Consider the following 23,669-nt stretch of genomic DNA (forward strand, 5'->3'; position numbering starts at 1 on the left):
GCTGTGTCCATATAACCTAACATTATTACTGGGCAGTTAAGTGTCTAGAGCAGGGGTAGTCAACCTGTGGTCCTCCAGATGTCCATGGACTACAATTCCCATGAACCTCTGCCAGCAAATGCTGGCAGGGGCTCAAGGGAATTGCAGTCCATGGACATCTGGAGGACCACAGGTTGACTACCCCTGGGCTAGAGTACCAGATTAGGTACAGGATGTCTTCTGCATGAGGGATTAGGATATGATTACCACTTGTTTACCACTTACCACTTGAGTACCCAGCTTGCTGGGGGGTAAACGGTCATGACTGGGGAAGGCACTGGCAAACCACCCCGTATTGAGTCTGCCATGAAAATGCTGGAGGGCGTCACCCCAAGGGTCAGACATGACTCGGTGCTTGCACAGGGGATACCTTTACCTTTACCTTTTTACCACTTGTTTGTGTATGGGGCTAATTCCTGCTTTCACATGGTATCGGGCCCAGTCTGGGGCAGTCCAGCTCTGGCCTGATTCAGGCCCTCAGTTAGCCCACAGCAAGGGAATCTGCATTCCCTTTTTTGCCCTGGGATCCATCAGTGCATATGTTGGGGCAAGGCCATGTGTAAGGGGAAACTCGAGCCATCCCAGTGTGCTTCCCTTGCAGCCACCCTTGAGCATCACTTCTGCTGGATTCTGCTCACTTGCTAAGCTGTCCACTCAGGTTGCCTAGTCCTCCTTCTGCTGTCACCAACAGAGGCTGGCCTGGCTTCTCCCAGCCCTTACCCACAAAAAACCCTTCAAAAAAAGGGGGGAGGAGCTTCTGACAGCTTTGCTGTGGAGTGGCAGAAAGTTTTTTTCTCCATTGTTTAAAGAAATACTCCTTCTAAGAAAGTGGAAAAAAATGCTTCCCACAGCTCTGCTTCACAGACCCAGGGCCACAGCTAAACATCACGGTCAGAGCTGCGCTGTGGAGTCAAGGGAGAACTGCCTGGTAACATTTATATTTTGAAAATAAATTAAAATAACAATAGCATTTAAAAAAAATTAAATTTACAAATAATAACATTGTTTTTTTAAGATTTGGGTTTGGAGGGTGACACTCAGATGCGACAAAATGGCACTCAAAGGTGAAAGAGAGTGTGCACCATGTGACAAGCCAAAAAAGAAAAAATGTATATACTGGTGGGAAGTTTCCACTTTCTGTCTATTGGCTACCTTGTATGGGAGCAAAAATCCAGGGTAGACAGGGGGGAATTGGCTCCTCATGTGGTCATGGGCCAATATATATATATATATATATACTGCTTCTTAAAATCTGAGAGCTGAGTTTATCAATGTTGGCCCCTCTTTGTTAATATCGGCACGACATTAGTCAGTCACCCTGCCAAAGAGTGGAACGAGCTCCTGGGCTATAATAGAAGTCATTCTATTCAGGACTTAGAAGCCTATTAAAAGATTCCTGGCAGCATGGAGAGAAACAATAAATAAAGCCACCTTTTTTGTCCACCAATGGTTTCCTTTGGGAGCATGAAAACCCTTTGGATTCCCCCCCTTGTTTCTGTTCACTAGGCATGTATCAGCCAATTTTTCTCATCCCTACTAGGACAATCCCTTCCATTTTTCTTCTAGCTGGAGGACTGTTATTGCCCAAAAGAGCACTGCAACTGAACACAGCCTCTTGATTAAACAAAGACTTTAGGATCCTTATCACACATTTATCTTAACAAAACTTGTGACTCCCCATCCTGGAAATAACTAGAGTAACATAGCTAGTGAACAGTCAACCCCCCCCATCTTCCTACATAAAATGAATACAAAGTTAAGATTCATCCATAAGGTCTGAAGAAAGGAGGCTCTAGTAGTCCATGAAGGCTTATGGTGGAGTAAAATCTGGATAGTCCATAAGATGCTACAAAACTCCTGTTTATTTTTGAAATCAGTTATTGTCATTACACTTTTTTTCTCCAAAGAAAACACTTGCAGCTGCCAATAAAAGATGGTTCCACTGGACTGAAAAAAAACTCTAATTACATAGAAAAATAAAAAATTAACTCCCCAATAAATTTATGACTCCTTGTTTTTGGTTTTAAAATGCCACCTATCTCCCATTTGAAAACACAAAAGACCTTGAACAAATTTTTTAAGAATAGGACTTTTTTTTGCTCTGCTAGTTAATAAAACTGACAAACTATTTGCCCTGATTCTTGTACATTCTGATGGTGCCAAGGTGCAAAATCAGACTGAAGATTCAGGTCATTCAGGTCATTGTGATAGACGGCACTCTCGTAGAAATCCTAGACTGGCCTTTTTTGTGTGTGGAACCACCATGGGCTATGCAATCTATGCTGACCACTACTGACACAGGGGTGTTTTCCATTACAAGATGGGTATCTAACAGGATACCAAGTTTGGTACCCACATATATTTTCCTCCAAAAATGCAGTAAATGTGCAGGCAACCCTTAGCCAGTTTTTATTTTTATTGCTTTCACGTTTAGTCAGAAGATAAGAGCTGGCAAGTGATAAAGTATCTGCTAGGACAACAAATGTGTCTCCATGGAATGACTATTTTGAGATTGCCTCAAAATGCTGACAAGAGAGCTACAGGTGGATATTGTCTCTGTATTAGAATTGCTTAGCAATCAGAATGGGGGCGGGGCACAGAGGACATGAGAATGAAGCAGACCCATCCATAAATTTTGGACAATTGTACAAAAATCCATACTTCCTTTGGCAACAAATTGTTGTTTATACAATATTGGATTAGTGTATGAGTAAACTGTAGAGCAGACCTTCAGCATATGTAAAGCAGAGTAGTTCTTCTGAAGCCAGTGTTGCTCTGCTAATTTACATCAGGAAGAATCTAGCTACAAATGTTGAACTTGGTGTCTATATGAAAATTTATGTTGGGTGGGAAGTGATCTCCTTCATTTGTTTGGAAATATCTTATATATTGCTTCACTTCTCTATTTTCACCTCTTTCCCTCTGAGTGCATCACAGCTGCTTTATGACTTCATCGGGCATTTTTAAGTTAGACTACAATGTAGGGTGAGGGTTTCAAATGCACTGTTAGACTAACATCATTGTCTGTCCAGTCATTGACAGAGTAGAAGTACTTAAATAAGGAGACATGGGCAAGAGGGAGGGGAACAAGCTCACAGTAATTATGTTTATTTACAGACAAGGGGTATCCAGTGGATACTTCTGCACATGCCACATGGAATGAATGAGAGATGTGCCTAAGCACACCTATGCTTTTGTCTTATTTATGTGAATGTGCCTTGCAACTTCTGATTAATGTGTAAATAAAATATAATATTCTGCTGAAGTGTGGATTGTGGCACTGAATGAATCTTGGGTCAAATTCACTCATGACACCTTTCATCTCTTCCTTACTGTTGGTAAGCATGTGTAAAAATGGTTTTTAAAAATGTTTGTATCTGGTTCAGAATCAATGTATGGCTACACAGTAAGGATGATTCTTTTGCAACATTCCTGAGCCTTACAATACATATGTGAATGGACTCTTGTGTATGTGCTAAATGTCATAGGGTCATAGGTGACCTGATGAATTAATGCCCTCCAAAACTTCCTATCATGAACAGCCTTGTTCAGTTCTTGCAAACTGATGGCCATGGCTTCCTTGACTAAATCAGTCCATCTCATGTCTCAGTCCATTTCCCATTACTTTGGCTTCTCTGAGCCAAAGTAATGGGAAATAACATAGCATGAATTAACTTGATCTTGGAAGCCAGCAACACATCCCTATACTTAGGAATTTTTTCTAGCTCCTTAATAGCAGCTTTTCCTAGTTACCTCACCAAAGACTCCTGAGTAAACATAGTCATGGGATAGGAGGACAGGTCCTTTTAGGGATTAAAAACTGTTATATGATGGGAAGCAAAGAGTGGGAATCAATGGACATTTCTCACAATCAAGGGAAGTAAGCACTGGGATCTGAATATTGATGGGGCCCAAACTGGTGGCAATAGAATGGGATAGAGATCTTGGAGTCATGATAGATAACTCACTGAAAATGTCCACTCTGTGACTGCAATGTAAAAGGGCAAATGCTATGCTGGGGATTATTAGGAAGGGAAGAGGATTGAAAACAAATAAGTCAGTATTATAATGCCTCTGTATAAATCTATGGTGCAGCCTCATCTGGAATTTTGTGCATAGTTTTGGTCACTGCACCTAAACAAAAATTATAACACTGGAAAAGGTGCAGAACAGGGGATGGGAAAACCTCCTCTATGAAGAAAGGTCAAAGAGGTTAGGGCTCTTTAACTTGGAGATACAATGACTGAGGGGTGACATGATAGAGATTTACAAAATTATGCATTGGCTAGTACGGACAGAGAAAGAAGTACTTTTCTCTGTTTTTCACAATCCAAGAATTTGTGAACACTCATTGAAATTAATAAGCAGTAAGCTTATCATAACCTATAAAATCATGACCGTACACCCTGACAATGTGTTGAATGTTCTAAGCCCTCCAAGAAAGAGCCCTACCTGCTTTAGATCTACAGGCTTAGATCTTTCAAGACTCACTCTCCCCCCCCTCCCATCTTCCCAGCATAGGAGCTGGCGAGTGATTCTTACAATAGGGAGAGACACTTGCTGCCTCCTTAACTCCACCTCACCACCTGGGCAGGGTGCTGAGAGAAGCCTCAGGAGACACTCAGGTATTTCCTACATGGAGAGGTGATTGTGTGGTTAATAAGGCTGGCAATCTGAGAAGAAATAAATGCTTTTGTCTTCTGTGTGGTAGAGGTGTGGTTGGCTTTCAGTCACTTTAAATACTTTTGAAATATGGTTCTACTTCTGCCTGTTTTAATTTGTTCACGCTCTTGGCGGCCTTTGTGGGGGTAGAAAGGCAGGATGGGGGGCATATTAAAACTAGGGACAGCAATTGCCATACACCAGGGGTGGCCAAACTGTGGCTCTCTAGATATCCATGGACTACAATTCCGATGAGCCCCTGCCATAGACAATAGATGATTGTCCACAGAAAGTAGAAGATTGCTCATTGGGAATAATGGGAAAAACACTTGCCTATAAAGAATAATGGGAAGCATGTTTGCTTTTATGGAATACTGCAAATGACACTTGCCCGTGGGGAATAATTGAGAGAACACTTCAGCCCTGTTGCATGGGGAGGACAACTACCTCAGTGCAGTCCTATGCCTCAGAGTCCACCCTTCAGAGCATCTATTTTCTCACAGGGAACTGTTCTGTGTCCTCAGCAGATGAACTCCAATTACAGGCAATCCTAGGGCCATTCCACACCAGGATCTATGTAGCAAATTGGTTGTGGGACAAAAAAACGCCATTTTAAATTGTGGAATTCGTCGTTATGCATACCTGGCTTTGTAGTGGAATCCAGTTGCGTTTCTATTGTTTCCCACCGGTTTCCGGTCTCAGCAAAAATCGCTAGCCAGGAAGCGATATTGCCGAGCTCATCCCGCCCCTGGCTGTCAAGCAGCCAATGGGCGGCCGTTATCATGATCCCAAAAAGCCCCTTTCCCTTTAAGGAAGGTTTAAAAAAAAACACACACGTTGCAACGAATCTGCGTTGATTCGTTGCAACAGAGAGACCCATCTAGGTAGCAGGTGGTGTTTGAGCTGCCATTTCATCGTTGCCACGCTCCCCCCGAGTGAGAAAAGAAATTAACCCCCCCCCGGCACGGGCGGGATTTTCGGCCGAAAATACAGTGAAAAATAAAGGGAAAATAAACCAGCAAATGGGGCTGTGTGTTGTTTCATGCTTGGTGACTTAAAACAGCTCTGCAGCCAAGGAAGCCTTGCTGGGTAAACAAAGGCTCACCGGTGCGTTGATCTCCGCTCGCTCGGAGAAAAAAAATGGCGATCGCTTCGCCAGAAGATCAGAGGAGAGAGCTAGGGGGAGGGACTTTGCAGAAACTGCAACAATGGTAACGCACAGAACTTTCCCACTAGTGTTGCAGATTGGTTGCAAGAGTGTAGCGCTTTCCGGTGGGTGAATCCACTTTTTGGGATTTCCCTGAAAGTGCTACAACGAAGCGCTTTTTGCAGATCAGTTTCAGGAGTGTTGCAGATTGTCAACGACATTGTGCATAACAGCAAAACTGTAGCGATTTCAATTTGTAACCATTGTGCTATTTTGGACGAGTGCGGAATGGCCTCCAAAGTCCACCATGGACACTGGCGTCAGTGTTCACAAGCCAGCAAACAAACACAAAATGGCAAATAGACCCAAGCAAACGACCCTTGCTTCCCTGCTAGAAGGAGCTCTGATTACCTCCTATGGCTTCTGCTGCAGAGAGAGAGAGATCTGTGCCTGCCAGTGTCCCCTGGGTCCTACCGCCCATTGTATTCATGGTTGCAATGGGCTTTCTTGCTAGTATAAACTAAATCTGGAAATACACTAAAAACAGCAGTACAATGATACCGGACACCAGCACCCATTACAAACATACTTTACAACATACAATGCAGCAAGCAACCCATTCAATAGCATCAACCCATGACACAGGCTACTAAAATAAAAAGGTCAGTCAACTTAACCTTTTATTCCAAAACATACATTACATAACATACATTGCAATGAAAACAAAACAGTTAATGCTTTAATAGAAAACCATACACAATGCCCCTTCACGCTTGGTCTCAGGAGTGGGGTGGACACTTTATGCTTTACCATTATGCAGTGGTAGCTTGGGCATAAACTTCAGCCCTGAATGTACATCAAAATAGTGGCAGCTGACATTACAGTAAGATAAAACATTCAGTATCGCTGCACATTGTTCTATGTAGTGATTTTTCACACACTCCCAATTTAAAGTATTTTTCAAGCATAGAAAATGTTGCACAACACAGCCAAACATTGCATATGTTTCATATGAAGAAATTCTTTAGGTTTTGGATATTAGGTAACAACAATTTGACTAAGGTTTATGTTACCTCAAGGACTGAATCAAAATGCTACAGCTCCATATGGAAACTCCTAAAAATGATTCAAAAGGTGGCGGCATATGCATGGATTCCATAATATTTGGATTGCCCCAGGAGATCTTAGACCACAGCTCAGCAGCAAAGCACATGCTTTGTGCTTCTGAGGCCCCAAGTTTTATTCCTTAAGGATTTTACTTAACAACACTGGGAACGTAGCTCCACACTTCCTGCCATTCAGGTCTGGCCATACCCAACTGTGTGGATCATGGATTCGATTCAGAAGATTGACAATAGAAACTAAATAGATATAGTGACATCTCTTAAACAGTAAATTCTATGGAAGCAAACAAAACTTGAAGCACTGATCTGTAACAGACCTGCTGTTTCTATATGCCAGTAGCTTAAATTCATATATTTCCTAGGTATGTCATACCAGTCAAACAAGGTGTTGTTTTAAAGTTACAGAGTGGATATGAAATACTAAGTGAAATTGAATTTTGTGGTCATCTACAAAGTCTGCGAGTGAGCTAGAAATGTTAGTGACCTCATTTTGTTCCCCTTGCAAGCAGAACAGGTTGAGCAGCTCTTTGTATAGAAACATTATGCAGTGGTAGCTTAGATCAAATTGCACACTGCCTTCCTATTGAACTAAAGAGTATATTTCATATGAGCAAGATGGTGATCCATAATTGACTCTTCTGTCTCTTTAAATTTCGATAATAGCAACTAACAGAGATGTAGATTGAAACCATCATGCTAGGAGAGAGGCATTTAACCTTTTTTGTCCATGTTTCATTTGCCTGCTGATCTGATGAGCCCTGAGCTGCTGTTTGCCTAACAAAAAACATAGACAACAAAAGTATGTGTTCCCATATGTTTCTACAAATATTGGCTATTGGGGTACATTTTCACCAGGAAAATTTTGCAGGGGGAAAGGGCAATACCCCCCCCCAGCATTGTAGTTACAATCTAAACTACCCCCCTCCCAACCACTATAAATGGAAATATAGAGATCCACAGTGTTGTCCAAAGAACACATTACTGGGAGTAAGCCTCACTGTGTAGACTTTGTTAGGATTCTCAGTAGACTTGATTAAGATTGCACTGCCAATCATGGACATTTAGTGTTTCTTCTACTTCAAGCACAACCTGATTTTACAGGCTCAGCTGGCCTGTGATGGGAACATGCAGCCTACATTGCCTAGAATTTGTGTTCGGTTTTTTTCCTCATTCAGATCTGCATTAACAACTTTCTCATCTTTAAACCTCGCCCCGCGGCGCAGCACGCCGCGGAATAAATAAAAGAGTAAGGGCTCTGTGGGAGGAGTTAGGGCGGGACCCGTCTGGGATAAAAACGCGGAGAGGGCCAATCAGGAGCCGCGAAGCCAGCTGCGAAGGAGCGCCTGGGCCCGCCGCCGTTTCCAGGCTTCTGCCGGGCCCAGGCGCTTCCTAGCGGCCGCAAGGGTGCGCCTGGCCCCGGAACAAGCCACCAACCTTCTTAGGCTTCTGCCGGGCCCCAGATTCCCCTGGCCCCGTCAGAAGTCCACCCAACACACACACACACACACACACAGCTCTTCCCCCTGCCCAACCCACCTCACCTCTCCCTTAACCCTCCCTTCCCGACCCACACACACACACGCACACACCTTTTACCCACAGAAACGCGCGCACACACGCACACACTGCCATCTCCCTCCCACTTCCCCCCTGCCAACCCGCCCCTTCACATATACCCCTCTCCCATCCCATTCTATCTACCTTCCTGCCTGCCTTCTTCCCTTCCTTCCTTCCTTCCTTCCTACCTTCCTTCCTTCCTTCCTTCCTTCCTTCCTCCCTTCCTCCCTTCCTCCCTTCCTCCCTTCCTCCCTTCCTCCATCTCCTTCTTCTCTCTCTGTCTCTCCCTCTCACTTACTCCCTCTCTTAATCCTTGATCCCTTCCTGTTCTTCTCCCTTCTATACATCCCTGCAAAATCCTCTTCCCCTCCTTTCTCCCTCCCACTCCTCCTCCCCTCTTCTACCTTCCTTCGCGACATTCTTCCTCCCCACGCACTAGCGCCCGCTGTATTTCCCTTCACAGCGGGCTTTATTTCTAGTCTAACACATATAACAGAAGAATGACTGTGAGACATTTATGGAGTCATGTGAAAACTCATCCACATGAAAACATAACTGACTGGGGAGGGCTCTTAAATGTAGTAGAACTCTATTGCATCTGTGCATCCTTCAGTTCTTGACTACTTAATCCAGAAGATCAAATCAATGTGTTCCTATTGTTTCAATTTCATGTTCCATGACTATGATCTTAGTTTTTAACTGGAGTTTTGGTATCCATCTTGAGGACCCATGAAGTTTTCAGACTGTCACCTTTAAAGCACCAAAGTTCAGAACCTGCTTGAGGATTGAGAGAGGACTTGTAGTTGGCATCTTCCAGCAGGATTTTTCTGAGAAAAACTGGAAGAGGATTCTGAGAGTTATTTAGATTGATCAGAACATAACTTGATAATAGCCAGTTATACTAATATAAGATTGAATGGTTAGTATGACACACGTAAGCCAACAAGCATGTACACACGTAAGCCAACAAGTGATATAAGGTGGGAGAAGAGAAGGTAAAAAGTAATGTGAGGTGGGAATTGTACATTTAAAATTTGAGTTCTGGTGGGAGTTAGTGCCCTGACAGGAAGGGGAGAAATTGGAGTAGCTGACCTTTGACTTGCCAGGACATCACATGAGATGACGTCACATGCCTGGTCTGGTCCCTCTGGTCCCTCTACATCCCCAGGCCTCTTTCCTAAATATGCAGGAGCTGGCAACCCTAAGAGGTGTACATGGCAGGATACTTATCTCCAGGTGTATCACAAGCCCTACCCTGTCTACCTGCACCATTTAAAGTATATCTGTGAGGCAAACTATACATTATGTTTCTTTACTCATTTACACTAGTTTTTCTGTGTTCAAGCACACAGCACAAACATATCACATAATTTGCCTCTGTTTTCAAGAGCTTTTCTATTTTTTCTGCTTCTGTTATTGTTTCCTTTTTGCACTTAAGCACTCAACTGCTACAAATAGTCATCCCCCTCAGAGAAATACAATATCCCCTAATACCTTGGTACAAGGATATAGTTTCCTGTAATGAGCACTAATAATACTAAACGGAAAAAATACACTTGCACATATATCGCACTGTAGAGTATACAAAGCGCTTCCCACATATTACCATTATGTAATCCTTACAATAATTCTGTAAATTCAATGGTGGAATAAATTCTGTGGTGGTTTGGAGATGGAGAGTATTGATCAAATTCTTCCATCCTCTCAGCCAATCTTCTGGCTCATTATTTGAGTCCCAGGTATTGCTGGACTGAATAAATAGGGTGCAAGTGTAATAAAGCTGTATTGATTATAGAATTGCTTTAACGCGCATATTTGCTCACCCACACCTCACCACTCACCCTAAGGGCTGGCTGATGACATCAAATACTATTTCTATTTCTATGGGATTGGGGGAACAGTGGGCAGCTTGCCTGAGGCCACCCGGGGAATTTGTAGCAGTTGTAGCAACTAGGGAGGCCTGTGCCCTTGTAGGTCTCTAGGAGCAGATATGCATGCATGCAGATACAACTGATATGCACAGGTTATGTTATGCAGGGATTAGAGGGAATGAACTTGCAGCTGAGAGCTGAAAGTCTATTTCATGTATAGCTGCCATTTGCACAGCAATCCCCTTCTTGGATTTTATGCCTATTATTAGATCTCAGTATCATGTTGGCAGGCTTCACAACAAGAACAGCAAAACAAACTAACAAAAAACTCTCTTCCAAACAAAACTTGCACTTCACATGTGGAAATGTGCTGTGATATAGGCAGTAGAGTTGTTTTTCTTGATGATTGTGTTTCTGCTCTGGTGGGCATCTCACTTGCCAACTTTTTGGTGTTTTTTTTTAATGAGGCAACTGGGGTTAACACACTTTTAGCTGTCTTACTCATTTGTCCTGTATTTTGAGGTGAGTGGTAAGCTTCCTTCACAGTCCCAACCAGATACAGGACACCAACTGCTTGTCAAGATTTCAGAATGACAGTGAGTTGAATCTGTTCCTCTTGGCCACAAGAATGCAGTGCTGCAGGTTTGGAAAGCAAAGCACAGGGTATCTAACAAGTCCTGGCAACACCCTCCCCTTCCAACCAGCTGCTGCCACTATGCCACTCTTGCAGTGGCCATGTTCCAACAGGGGCAGGCAATTCACATTGGACAGAAGCCCTCCATTACTTCATCCATGAGTGAGGTCTCCAGCAGATAAGGTACTGGCCTCACTGCTATTCTGCTTGATGTACCCAATTCCAACACAGCCAGGCAATTCATGTTGAGTATCTCACAGATCTTTCTTCCTCAGCCCCTACCCTAAGGTGAACAGATTTTAAGATTGGTAAAGAGGGTCACCATTGATCAGGAGGAGGGGTTGCCTCTTGGCATGGCCTGGAGTTCTGGAATCACCACTCAAGCCTGCACAGTTTGGAGACACCTGGGGGGGGGGAGGTTCCCCTTTATCACTACAAGATTGGTAAAGAGGCACCATTATTGATCAACCGGCTGGCCTTTCAAAAACGCCTGGTAAGCATACCCTACCCCCCAACACCTCCAGAAGTCACTCTGCTTCTTGCATCAGTACTCTAGATGCTGGGGACTGTGAAGGAAGCTTACCACTCACCTCAAAATACAGGACAAATGAGTAAGACAGCTAAAAGTGTGCTAACAGCAGTTGCCTCTTTTACATTTTTGAAAAACGTTTACTTGCTTGATTCTTCAGAGAAACCAGTATTGAAGGAACCACCACAAAGACATGCAGCTGAAAAGGAGAGTTACAGGCTGTGACCAATACAGTTAAGGCTGAGACCCAAACTGCTAAAGAGTAAACAACCAATCTCTGTATATAGCCAGTATAATACAACTGATGTTATTGAAGCTCAGAGGCTAAAGCAGGATTTATATTCATATATAAACATGAATATATATAAATATATTTATATTCATATATAAATATATATTCATCAGTTTGGAGCACTATTAAGAACCTATTTGAGGCTCTATTAGTCAGCGGTTATAAATCCTTTAGGAAACTTAATTGCTATGTTCCTGAATATGGGAATCTGAAGAAGAATGTTGTAATTTGAAACAAGGACTACAAACTGGATGTCAGAATTGGAAATAAAGAGGTGGGAACTGAACCTACTTTAGCCTCTGAGCTTCTATCAAAAACTTCAGTTGTATTACACTTTCTATATACACAGATTGGTTGTTTACTCTTTTGTTGTATTTTGGAATATTTTTGTGTACCCACTTTTTTTTGGTGACCTAAGGCCTTTCCATCAATCATGTTGGGTCATCCTATAGGGAGGGGCTGTGGCTCAGTGGTAGAGTGTCTGCTTGGCATGCAGAAGGTCCCAGGTTCAATCCTAGCATCTCCTGCTAAAAGAATCAGGTGGTTGGTTATGTGAACCTGTCAGAGTAGACAGGACTGATGCTGATGGATGGATGGTCTGATTCAGTATAAGGCAGCTTCATGTGTGTGCCCACCCTGTGAGTAATATGTGGGGTGCTATGGTTATTATGCTTGTGCAAATGGAGAAAGTACAGATAATCTTCATGTCAGTGGGAGGGCCACAGTTTGCTTAGCTGCATTTTTGGAAAAACAGATGCAAATGAGTTCAGATTCCAGAGATCTAAGTGTCATCTTAAACACTTTACAAGGCAATCTCAAGAAAGGTAAGTTGGAGCCTGATCTTAAGTTCCAGGTGTACAATGTTTATGGAGAGGGTCTTGGCAATAGGCAGGAACAGTCTGTTCCATTCCTGAAGCTACAAAGTAGAGCTTTCATACCTAGCAATATGGAGAGTTATCTGGGAAAGAAAAACAAAGAAAGGAATATACACAGACAGGAGTCAGCAAAAGTTCCAGCATTTCTGTTTTAAAATAATGGTTGGGTGCAATGTCTTACTGTTTTGGGGAAAGAAAATAGAGAAGCCTTGTGAGTGTACATAGAAAACACACTGCTTGTCTCTCTTTTATGTGACCCATAGGAGGAAAGCTTTGGTTGAATCATAAGAAAATCACTGATCCTTTCACAGGATATTAAGAGGAATAAGAATGTTTGATCATTGGCAGTGTGATTGGGCAAAAGTGTTCTGGGACAGGGTAATCGGGTTATTGACAGTGGCATTTCAATGCACGATAAACAGTACAATTGAATGTATACTACTGAACTATGTAGTCTCAGTTCCTGAACAATATCATAGCGATCCCCAACCTGTGGGCTGCCGACCACATGTGGTCCTTTGACTAATTGGAGGTGGGCCCCGAAGGACGCCTTCTCTCTCCCCCCCCCGGCCCTTTACTTCATCCCTCCCGGCCCTTTACAACACACTTCGGGTGTCATTGTCTCCCATCACTCCCAGATGGGACTATCTCGTTGCAGAGAAACAAGCTCAGGGTTCCCATTGATTTGTCATTGTCATGAGTTAAAATTTCCATGAAAATAAAATGTTCCTTATGTTCATTGTTGTGGCGTGTCTGTATCTTATTTTGAATGGATGTTTAAACATTACCATACCGATCAGAGAGCGTTAGGGCAGTGGTTGAGAGTAGAGGAGTAAACTACCCCCCCACCATCGGGCCTCAGTAAAAGGCGTTGAGTGGTCCCTGGTGAGTGGTCCCTGGCGTTGAGTGGTCCCCGGTGATAAAAAGGTTGGGGACCACTGCAATATCAGACTATCACTTTGCATCGATTACAGCAAGACTTCTTGTTTTTGCAAAAACATGGAAGTCAGTATGTAGACCATCAGCTGGAGACTAGCTGATTAAAGTCAAAGAGTTGTTTAAATTGTGGGAATCAACTTTGTTATAAAGGTATTGAGTTTCTCAAAGAATATTTAGATTATGGGATGAAGTTATTTCTAAGGACTGAAAAATAGATTTAAGTGAATGGATAATGAGTTACTAGCTGAAATTTGTTATACAGCATAAGAGCTTAAATAATTTGAATATTTGTAAATTTTATAATACTTGGTTTATGAACTTTGAAGTTGTCTTTTCTAAAGGTAGTTGTTTCTTTTTCTTTTTTGGCAACAAATAAATTTAACCAATAATCAATTAAATAAATTATAAAAATGCACATTCAGAAACACTTGACAAAGATTAATTATTCCTGATTAAAGGATTCTGAGTATTTATCTCTTGCTCTGGAAATATAAAGCATGTTGAGAGGCATACTAATACTAGCAACAAAAGAAGACAGGTTCACATGCCACAAAGTTCAGGCAAGGGCCATAAATGATACAAGACATCAAAAAAAAAAAAGGGAATTGTTTCTTGGTGCCTCCATGTTGACTGAAGTAAAAATGAGATATAAGCATATTAAAAAAATTAATTAATGACTATTATTATAGCCTGTGTTGACTGACTTGGGATGAGACCCTGAGAAACGAATCTTGAGCACATCACCTGGGCATCTGCATGTTCTGGTTTGTCAGTAGAGAATAAAAGAGACCAAAACTGCTGAAATGGCATGAAGGAGGGAAGTTGATGATTAGGTGAAGATCCCGGGGGGGGGGGCAGCGGTGGCCCCTCTTCACCTTGTCCACTGGGCAATATCTTTTTGGTTTCTCATTTTGTTCGGCAGTAGTAGGAGAAATCACACGGCTTGTATGCTAGTGGGGAAGTAAGTGCAGTGGCTGAGCTTAAGCTAACCACTTGGCAGCTCTTGCTGTTTTGCCAGGTGGCTCATGCATATGTAGATATCACCAAATATCAAATATCTCTGTGAAGAAGCAGAAACTGCAAGGGGACGTTATTCTCTCACTTTAAATATCTAAAGATTTTCAAGCTCTAACCTCTGAAGATTTTCAGGCTCTAAGCTCTAACCTTATGAAATGTTCAGTGCCCAAGTTGGGTGCAATTCTCTCCTTAATGGAGTTAAAGCAAATTGATGTGCTTTATTTAGTTAGGAGAGAGACTGGATCTCCCCCCTTTAGGCTTGACAAGAGTATATAAAGTTAAATAAATCAACATAGTCAAATAAGCACTTTTCCGAGATGGGGGCAGAAACCAATGTTGTAGGTTATTCATATGATAAATGCTCTTTTGGATCTTACTTTAGAGCAGGGGTCAAAGCCAGGGTGGGCTCCAGTTACAAAGGAAAAACATTTTAACTAACCTTTATCTCTTTCTCCTAGCCAAACACTCTCTTGCACTGTTTAGATTGTTTGAATGTGTGTATGTGTGCCCTGTTTGTTTTTGTGTATATGTACACAATACATATGTACTGTATGTATATGTACACAATATGTACACAGTATATACATATATACATACATATATGTATGTATGTATGTATATACATTATTATATTATATATATAATCTCTACTGTCTTCACTTCATTACAGTAACAATAGTATGCACAACTATATCCACAAATTTCCATCTGTTTCAACATGTTTTCATGAGAATATCAGAGTGCAGCATTGTAGCCCATAAAAGCAAGCCTACAACAGGCGACAAAGGGGAAAGGATGAGCCCAGTGAATGTTTTTTTTCACTTCTCTGAGCCAAAATTCCATCTTTACTGTAACAATAATGTATTCCCTGAGAAGACATCTTTGAGTTATTTCATAAGCACATATTCAGTGCTTTAATTTTGTGAGGTCTCAGGTGCATTATTACATAATTGACATTGAACTAAACTGAATGGAGATTTGATCTCATTATAATAGTTTTTACAATAGTAAAAGTTAATATGCTCATTATTAGAGTGTTGATAGAAGAGATTTTAAAGTGGCAAAGCATTGACCTCCTCCTTTCACTGCACCTACTGTGATGATGTTTGCTCAGTAAGTATTTCTTGGATAACCCAAGTCCTTTGAGCATTATTATTTATGTTATTTTCTCTATAAAGGCCAGTTTTTTGTTCAGGATCATGTTTTTTTTAATTCCAGCCTTGAAGGAGATGCTTTGATGGATTATAACTTCAACAAATGTCTACCCCAAAATTAACAATGACAACCCAGGGACTTAAAACAGATCTTTCACTTTCCTCAAAAGGGACTGGGCCTCAGTCTTTAGAGTGCTTTTGATACTCTGCCTCCCTCTACTGTTACTCCTAAGAAGTTCTCCAATGATGGGAAGTCATGTACTAGCCGCTTCAATTTCCATGCTGTCTCTTCTGGCAATCATGGGAGATGCAGATACTAAAACGGACAGTACCTTCATGATTGACTCAGACCCGGGACGCTGCATGAGGCACCATTATGTTGATTCCATCAGCCACCCTTTGTACAAGTGCAGTTCAAAGGTAAGATATAGACACAGAAATAGATGTCAATATAGAACTAACATGAGAGAACACTGTGTTATATAAAACTGAATCAGAAATTGGATTTACTTTCTTAGCAACATTAAGTTGTTTTTGTCATTGTTGGTATGCAAAAATGGCTGCCCCAAAAGTTGAGTTAGGCCAAATAATGTCAGTCCTTGAGGTACTTTTGTGAGGCTCTTAATACAATCTTGAAATGTTCAATTTAAAACAAACACAAAAAAACAGATCAGATTTCAGTGCTGATTCTAAACATTTCTGCCCCTTGAAGTGAGATGTCAGAATGATGCCTTCCACAATATCTTTACTTTTGAACTGAAACGTATGTTTCTGAATACACAGGGGAATGAATCATGATCCAAGGAGTGCCATGTCATGTCACAATCTGCTGTTAAAAGTTTCAAAAGCCATTTGTCATTTAGTGTAAGGATATGATTACCAGCCTCCAGGTGGGTCCTGGAATTCTCCTGGGATTACAAGTGATCTCCAGACAACAGAGATCTGTTCCCCTGGAGGAAAGGGCAGCTTCAGACACAGGTTGTGGTCTATATGGTATCATATCCCTGTTGTTCTCCCTCCCATCTGTCTTCCTTAGGCACTGACTTGAGATTTCCATGAATTTCCTAAACCAAAGCTGGCAGCTCTATATAACAAGCTGTTAATTGGATAGTTAGTTCTTTGGCTTCTAATCACAGGTCAAGACAAGGATGACCTATCCTGGAAGTTGCTGTCAGCAACGTGCCTCACATTTTCTCATGATAATGGCTGGTTTACACAATATAATTGTTGGTCCCCCAGGTACATGTCTGCATGAAGAAACATATGAACTGCTCAATCACAGCACAGTCAGCTGTACTTTTTTTGATGGCGGCAGCAATTTTTCCAATCACTGCAATCACAGAAATTTCTGCTGACATATCTTTGATCTGCCAGATCACATATTAAGTTTCTCCACATCTGTGCATTCCTGGAGAAGGCTGGGGCTGCCTTGTGAGGACACTTAATAGATTATGTGAATTGGCAGATGTCCTTCACAGTCACGGAGGTTCATTTAAAAATGTGGCAGAAAAAATGCTCAAAGAATTCCATTTTTAAATTTAAAATTTCTTTCTCTTGAAAAAGTATGTATGCCAAGTCCATAAAGTGTGTGGCAAACTAAGAGATACACAAGTAATAAATATATATGGGAAAAGTAATCAGTTAGCTACTTTCTTCAGGATAACCAAGAGGATAAAAAACTGAAAGGATTCTATAAACCTAAATTCATAATAACATAATGGTGTTTGTGTTGTTATTGCTGTTAGTTTTATTATAAGCAGGACCCCTGCAACTACTTGTGGGGGGGGCATCACATTTCTCCCTATCCCACTATTTCATCTTTCCCTTCCTTGAATGCCTCATAGCCTCCTGCTTCCTTTTCTGTCTCACAGCCAACTTACGTTCATTCGTTCGTTCGTTCGTTCGTTCGTTCGTTCGTTCGTTCGTTCGTTCATTCATTCATTTATTTGGATTTTCATACCGCCCAATCTTTACAGCTCTGGGTGGTTTACATGGAACATTATGTAACTTTACATGGAACATTATAATAATCTATAACATTATATAAGTTTCAATACAACATCATAACAATCAAGTAACAATTCACAACACAACATAAATAACAACAACACTGGGGAGATCAAATTGTTCAGTCATGGAAGGGTGTCTGAGGGGGGGGGCAGCAGATGTTCTAAGTCGGTCAGCCTCAAGCGAATGCCTGGTGGAAGAGCTCCCTCTTGCAGGCCCTGCAGAACTGTGAAAGTTCAGGCAGGGCTCTGATCTCCTCAGGAAGCTCGTTCCACCAGGTGGGGGCCAGGAATGAAAAGGCACTGGCCCTTGTAGCCCCTGACTTTGCCTTCTTCTGTCCCCTAGTAACCTTTACCAAAGTAAACTTTAAACCAGGCTCAACTGTAAGAATGGGGGAGGGGGTACTTCACTTCCCCCTTTATCCTTCTTCCCACACTATTTCCTATTCTCCTCTTTCTGGGAACTCTGATATTCTCACTTTTCCCTGCTTCCTGCTCTTCTTCCCATCAGTTCACCAACTTAGCTTTTCATATTCAGCTATATATTCATTTTCTTCCTCTATAGCCCACCTTTCTTCACAATAGAGACCCAAAGCAGCTTACTTCATTTTCTTCTTTCTTTTATCCTCAAAACAAATCTGCAAAGTAGGTTGGGCTGAGAATATATGAATAGCCCAAGGTCGCCCACTGACTTTCTGTGGCTGAGTTAGTATTTGAACCTTGGTCTCCTGCAAGCCTGACCACTATACCACACTGGCTTTCCTAAGATTGCTGCTTTTGAACAATAGCAAATAGTTGAGCTTGGGTAGGTCATGCAAGTTGAATGACAGGAAGTCATCTGAACAGTTCAGTAACACCTTTAAGACCAACAAAGTTTTATTCAAGGTATGAGCTTTCATGAGCATGTACACTTCTTCAGATACAAGTCATCTGGTGGTTGCTGCCTGGCCTAGTCTAATAAATCCTCACTCAATAGCCAGAACAACTCTAGACAGGGTTCTGCCCCTCCCCCCAATTTTTCCTGACAGATACAATGTTTGAAGGCTGGCAGTACTGTTGTGGCTGCCTAGCAATGGCCAGCTGTGGGTGCTGTTTCTATCATTTGAGAGGATTTAACCTTTTATTTGTTCTAGATTTCATATTTTTCTGCAACCCTGGGGCTGTTCTCAGGTTTGTATTTCTATGGCTCAAGTATCTAGATTTAAGCATCCACAGATGGGGCCATGTGGAGAATTATATATATTGTCAAGTGGGCACCCACAGAAACTTGTGCAGAGGATACATCCCCCCCTTTGTTTCCTTCCTTTTTCTTCCTTCTCTTATAATTTCCTCCCTATTTCTCCCTCCTCCCCTTCTCTGACAATTTCCTTCCATTATCTGTCATCCTTCATTCCCTTTTATCCTTCTCCATCATTTTACTCCTCCCCTTCTCTGTCAGCCTACCCTCTATTTCCCCCTTTCTCCTTCTCCCCTTCTCTAACAACCTAGCCCTATTTCTCCCCTTTCTGTCTCTCCTCTGTCAACCTACCCCATCTCCCTTTGATCCCTACCCATTTTCTCTCAATCGATCTTTCCTCTTCTCCATTCTCCTCCTTCCTATCTATTTCTCCAATCCTCTTTCTTGTCAATATTTCCCCATCTCTATTTCTTTACAGAGCATGGCAGCTATAGTGCAGGGAAGTTCCTGTAGGCCAAGAGAAGCTCTCCTTTCACTGAGCCACGTGCAATTCCAGGCCCAACCATAGTGGTTCCTGGGAGCCAGTCTGGGCCCAGAGAGGCTTTTGAACACCACTGCCACTGTGGCTGGATCAAGAAAGGCTCACGATTGCTGCTGCTGCAGGGATGTCTTGTTTAAGGCTGTCAGATTTGCAGAAACATCTGTTTAGAGTCAACGTAGCAGTGATCAACAGATATCGGTATAGATAGACAGGCAGAGCCTCTTGTGGCGTAGAGTGGTAAGGCAGCAGACATGCAGTCTGAAAGCTCTGCCCATGTGGCTGGGAGTTCAATCCCAGCAGCCGGCTGAAGTTCGACCCAGCCTTCCATCCTTCCGAGGTCGGTAAAATGAGTACCCAGCTTGCTGCTGGGGGGTAAACGGTAATGACTGGGGAAGGCACTGGCAAACCACCCCGTATTGAGTCTGCCATGAAAACGCTGGAGGGCGTCACCCCAAGGGTCAGACATGACCCGGTGCTTGCACAGGGGATACCTTAGATAGGCAGATGGGAGCCATATGAAAAATAGTATATAAGTTATTCTATTAATATTTTCTTGTAATTCCTCCAAAGAGTTTAGTGCAGTGAATGTGCTTTCCTTACTTTTCATTTTATTATTCCTTACAACCCCATGAGAAAGGATAGGCTGAGAGTGACTGGTCCAGGTCACCCAGACAGTTTCATGACTGATCAGGGGTTGGAAAGTGAATCTTTCTGGTTCTAATCCAACACTGTTTTCAAGGTCTGGAACCTGGTAGAGAGGGGCACACTTTAAGTTTCAGGGTATGGAAGGAGATTTCAGTGGCGGTGAGAACAAGATTCATAGCAAGGTTCTGAGGTCTGCTCTTAAATATATTCAAATATTTTAAAGTGTATTTTGAGAACATTTTATGTGACTTTTTATACCTCATAAAAATTAGACATCCAGACACTCTTGAGGATTGATCATATGTGGATTGAAATGTGAGGGAGGGTCAGGGGCAATCCTACCTCTTTTGGTAGTAAAGTCCAGGTATGTTGCTTACATTTCTTATGGGGTAGGAAGTTTATCTTTATCCAACACGTCTTCCATTCATACTACTCCAGATCTAGTATTGCTTTGAGCCAAATGCAGTAAACATGGTTTACATATGATTTCAAGTGATTTTTGGCCAACCCTTCATTTTCATTTGGAAACATGAGAACATGCCAAAAAAGTGTTTTTGTTTGAAATGTTGTGCTTGGAAAATTTCAACATGGTTTAACTGCAGCAGTGTAGGGCTTGGCTCCCCCCCCTTCTGTGTCTTGTTTGATGGGAAGGGGAAAGCCGGAGAGAACCATCAACTGGAGCTTTTGACACCTGCTGCTGTGGTTGCTGACCTGTTCGCCTTAGCATTGCTTTCTCCACAAAAGTTAATTCATATTGAACCTCGACTCAGTTTTCTGTTGAGTTCTTGCTTCTTCATTTCTCCCTAAAATATACAGAAAACAGCACTTAGTCCAGCATTTGGTGGAGGCCATGCAACGGAACGTTAAGGTATAATTTGGAAGTGGCAGAATTGGGCTGTAGCCTTCCAGGCTGCAGATGGGGAGGACACATTCTTAATGTAAAAATGTAAAAATTCCCTGGAAATAAAAATTGACCACATCAGGGAGGAAAATTCTAGCCTGATCTGTCACATGCCGTGTTTATGATTGCTTGCTGAACACCTTTGCAGGGATGGTAGTGATGAGAAGAGAGGACACAATTTCCATGGTGAAAAAACATAGAGAAAAGCAAATTCCTAAAGTGTTGCAATATCATGTCCAGGTACAAGCCAGAAATCGTGTCACACCACTAGTGTAAATATGTCATGTCATTCACCATTCCCATCCCCTGTGCCTGTTGGAGCAAAGAAGCCTGGCAGGGCCTGGATCCCAGGGGCAGGAACTTGTCCACCACCCCTGGAGGATTGCATCCCAGCTGTGCTAGCTTTCCTCTCACAGGAACTGGATCACGTGAGGGAACCTTCTGCATTTCACCCTGCTTTCATTCCCCCCTTTTGAATTGATTTCCCACCCTTTAGAATTCAGCCTGCATTCTGTTTGGTGTTTCTCTGGGTTTTTAAAGAGTGCTTTTGCTGCAATAGTTCCCTTTTCTTCACCCTCAAGCCAAAACCAAAATCATAATCATCCCCTTGGATTTCCCCCCACTGCCCTTTTTACTGCCCCTTGGAGGGCACTGGAGGCCACTGCCTGCATTGTGCAGCATGATAGCATGAGTTTTTTACTGGGTGTATTTTTTGAAATTGGAAGTTGACATTCTTCAATCTGTATGTAATGTTGGGTAACCATTTTAGCAGACAGTTAAATCCTTGTGCTTCTCCCCCCTTCACTGGTATAGACACTCAATTTCCTTTTTGGCAATATTAGGAGAAGTCTAGCATTAATGTAAGCTGTATGCTACTCTTGGATTGATCCCAATGAAAACCAGTGAGCCCCCCAACAAGCCCTTTTACTGTTAGGATCTGTCCTGCTTCTCCCAGGCAAGGAAAGAGGAGAGCCTGTGTTTGAGTTTGTGTTGAGAATAAAATTGAATGGTGTCCACTTGTTTGGAATGGAGGGGAGGTAATGGTCCCCTTGTTTAGTGCACTTAAAGGGGATATGCAGCTGCCTCTGGCTCCTGGGGTTGCTTGGTTGAGAGTTGGGAAGGGCTGAGGGACCTGGCAGCGGACAGTGGTTTTGTGTCACTGGCCAGGTACCAAAGGCCGGAAGCGGTTGAGCTGCCCAGGGGCAGGAGTGCAGAAGCCCTGGTCTGGTTTTACAGGCAGCCCATTCTCCCCATTCTCCCCACTCCTGCCTGCTTCTCCAGTCCTCAGCAGCCATGTGCTGCATCCTGGCTGCCTAGTCACCCACTCCATTTGTGCTCCTTAGTCATGTTAATCATGCAGCAAGGAGGTTTACTCTCTCTCTCTCTCTCTTGGGTATAAGTGCACCCCTCTGTGGTATTGAGTGCCCCCTCTGTGCAGATCCTACCACCAGAATGAAATGTTGTGTATTCTAAGTGTGCTTGTCTAGTACCTCAGAGATAAGAGTCCTGTGCTGCATATCCTGTCACCTGAGCTATGGGGTGAACTGGCTTATGCTTAAGTAGTCAGAACTATTGCCAGGCTGCGGCATCTTAGGAAACCAACTAACTTCTGCCACATTCCCAGCCCTGTGCCATCCCATGCTAGCACAGAAAATTACTCCAGCAGTATTCTTGTGGGCCTCCACAGCATTGCCTCCCAGGTACCTAGCTGTGGTAAATAGCAGCTGACTGCTACATCAGATTATCTTGGAGATATGTTGGGAAATCTTAGCAATACACCAGCTCAGTGGCTGGTGGGCTCCCTGAGCACATCCTCCCCTCCAGCATTGTGCTGAAATGGTGTCTAGTCATAAAATATCTACACATTTCTAATATATTACATTGACACTATTACTGTACAATGGCATGATATAATTGCTAATAATTTAGGCAATTGCTCCTATTGAGCTTTGTGCTATACAATGCAATAAACAGCTGTTGTGATTGATTTAAAGCACAAGCTATTTTCATCTCATTTGCACACTGGCCAAAATATACACATGCTATTCTGGCTTTATGAGATTTCCACAGTAAAACCTTATTCAAATGTGTAAAGGACTGTGAGAAAAGTATGAGCATAGATCTGTATTTTTAGCCATAAAATAATACAGCTAAATTATCTGCAATGGTTTTTCCTAATAATACATAAAGCTAATTGTATTATATCTACATAAAATAGGATTGAGATTTTAAAACAAAACTAGCATGTGGAGGAGCGTGGAATCAAACCTGTTTTGCCAGATTAGAAGCCATTGCTCTTAACCACTAAACCAAGCAGGCGTTCTTTCTATTTGGACAGTGGTAGCATGTATGTGCAGAAATGTTCTGAGATGATCAAGTAGGTTACATCACATGATTTGATGGCCCTGGGACAAGTTCTGAGTGGCTGCTATGCCTTGTCCTTCTTTATAATGATAGAAGCAAAATAAATTATGAAAGATAGACAAATATGCTTGCATGGTCCCCATAGCCAGCAAAATGTAGCTTTCACAGTTATCCTTCAATATAATTTTAAGATTT

The 23,669-nt window shown here is 42.3% G+C and overlaps 1 protein-coding gene across 8 annotated transcripts in view; it reads left to right on the top strand.

Annotated features, from left to right (window-relative positions):
* NDP (norrin cystine knot growth factor NDP) overlaps positions 1-23,669 on the top strand; it is a 48,755-nt gene that overhangs the window by 15,952 nt on the left and 9,134 nt on the right. For all 8 annotated transcript variants that reach the window (XR_013231972.1, XR_013231971.1, XM_077342861.1 and 5 more), the window contains one exon: positions 15,905-16,260. Coding sequence is in view for 6 of the 8 variants with exons in the window: in XM_077342861.1 (XP_077198976.1) it covers positions 16,084-16,260 (177 nt within the window). In the remaining 2 variants the exon portion in view is untranslated. The remainder of the gene's footprint in view (positions 1-15,904; positions 16,261-23,669) is intronic.

The sequence above is a fragment of the Paroedura picta genome, chromosome 6 (assembly GCF_049243985.1).
Source record: "Paroedura picta isolate Pp20150507F chromosome 6, Ppicta_v3.0, whole genome shotgun sequence".
NCBI classification, from domain to species: domain Eukaryota; kingdom Metazoa; phylum Chordata; class Lepidosauria; order Squamata; family Gekkonidae; genus Paroedura; species Paroedura picta.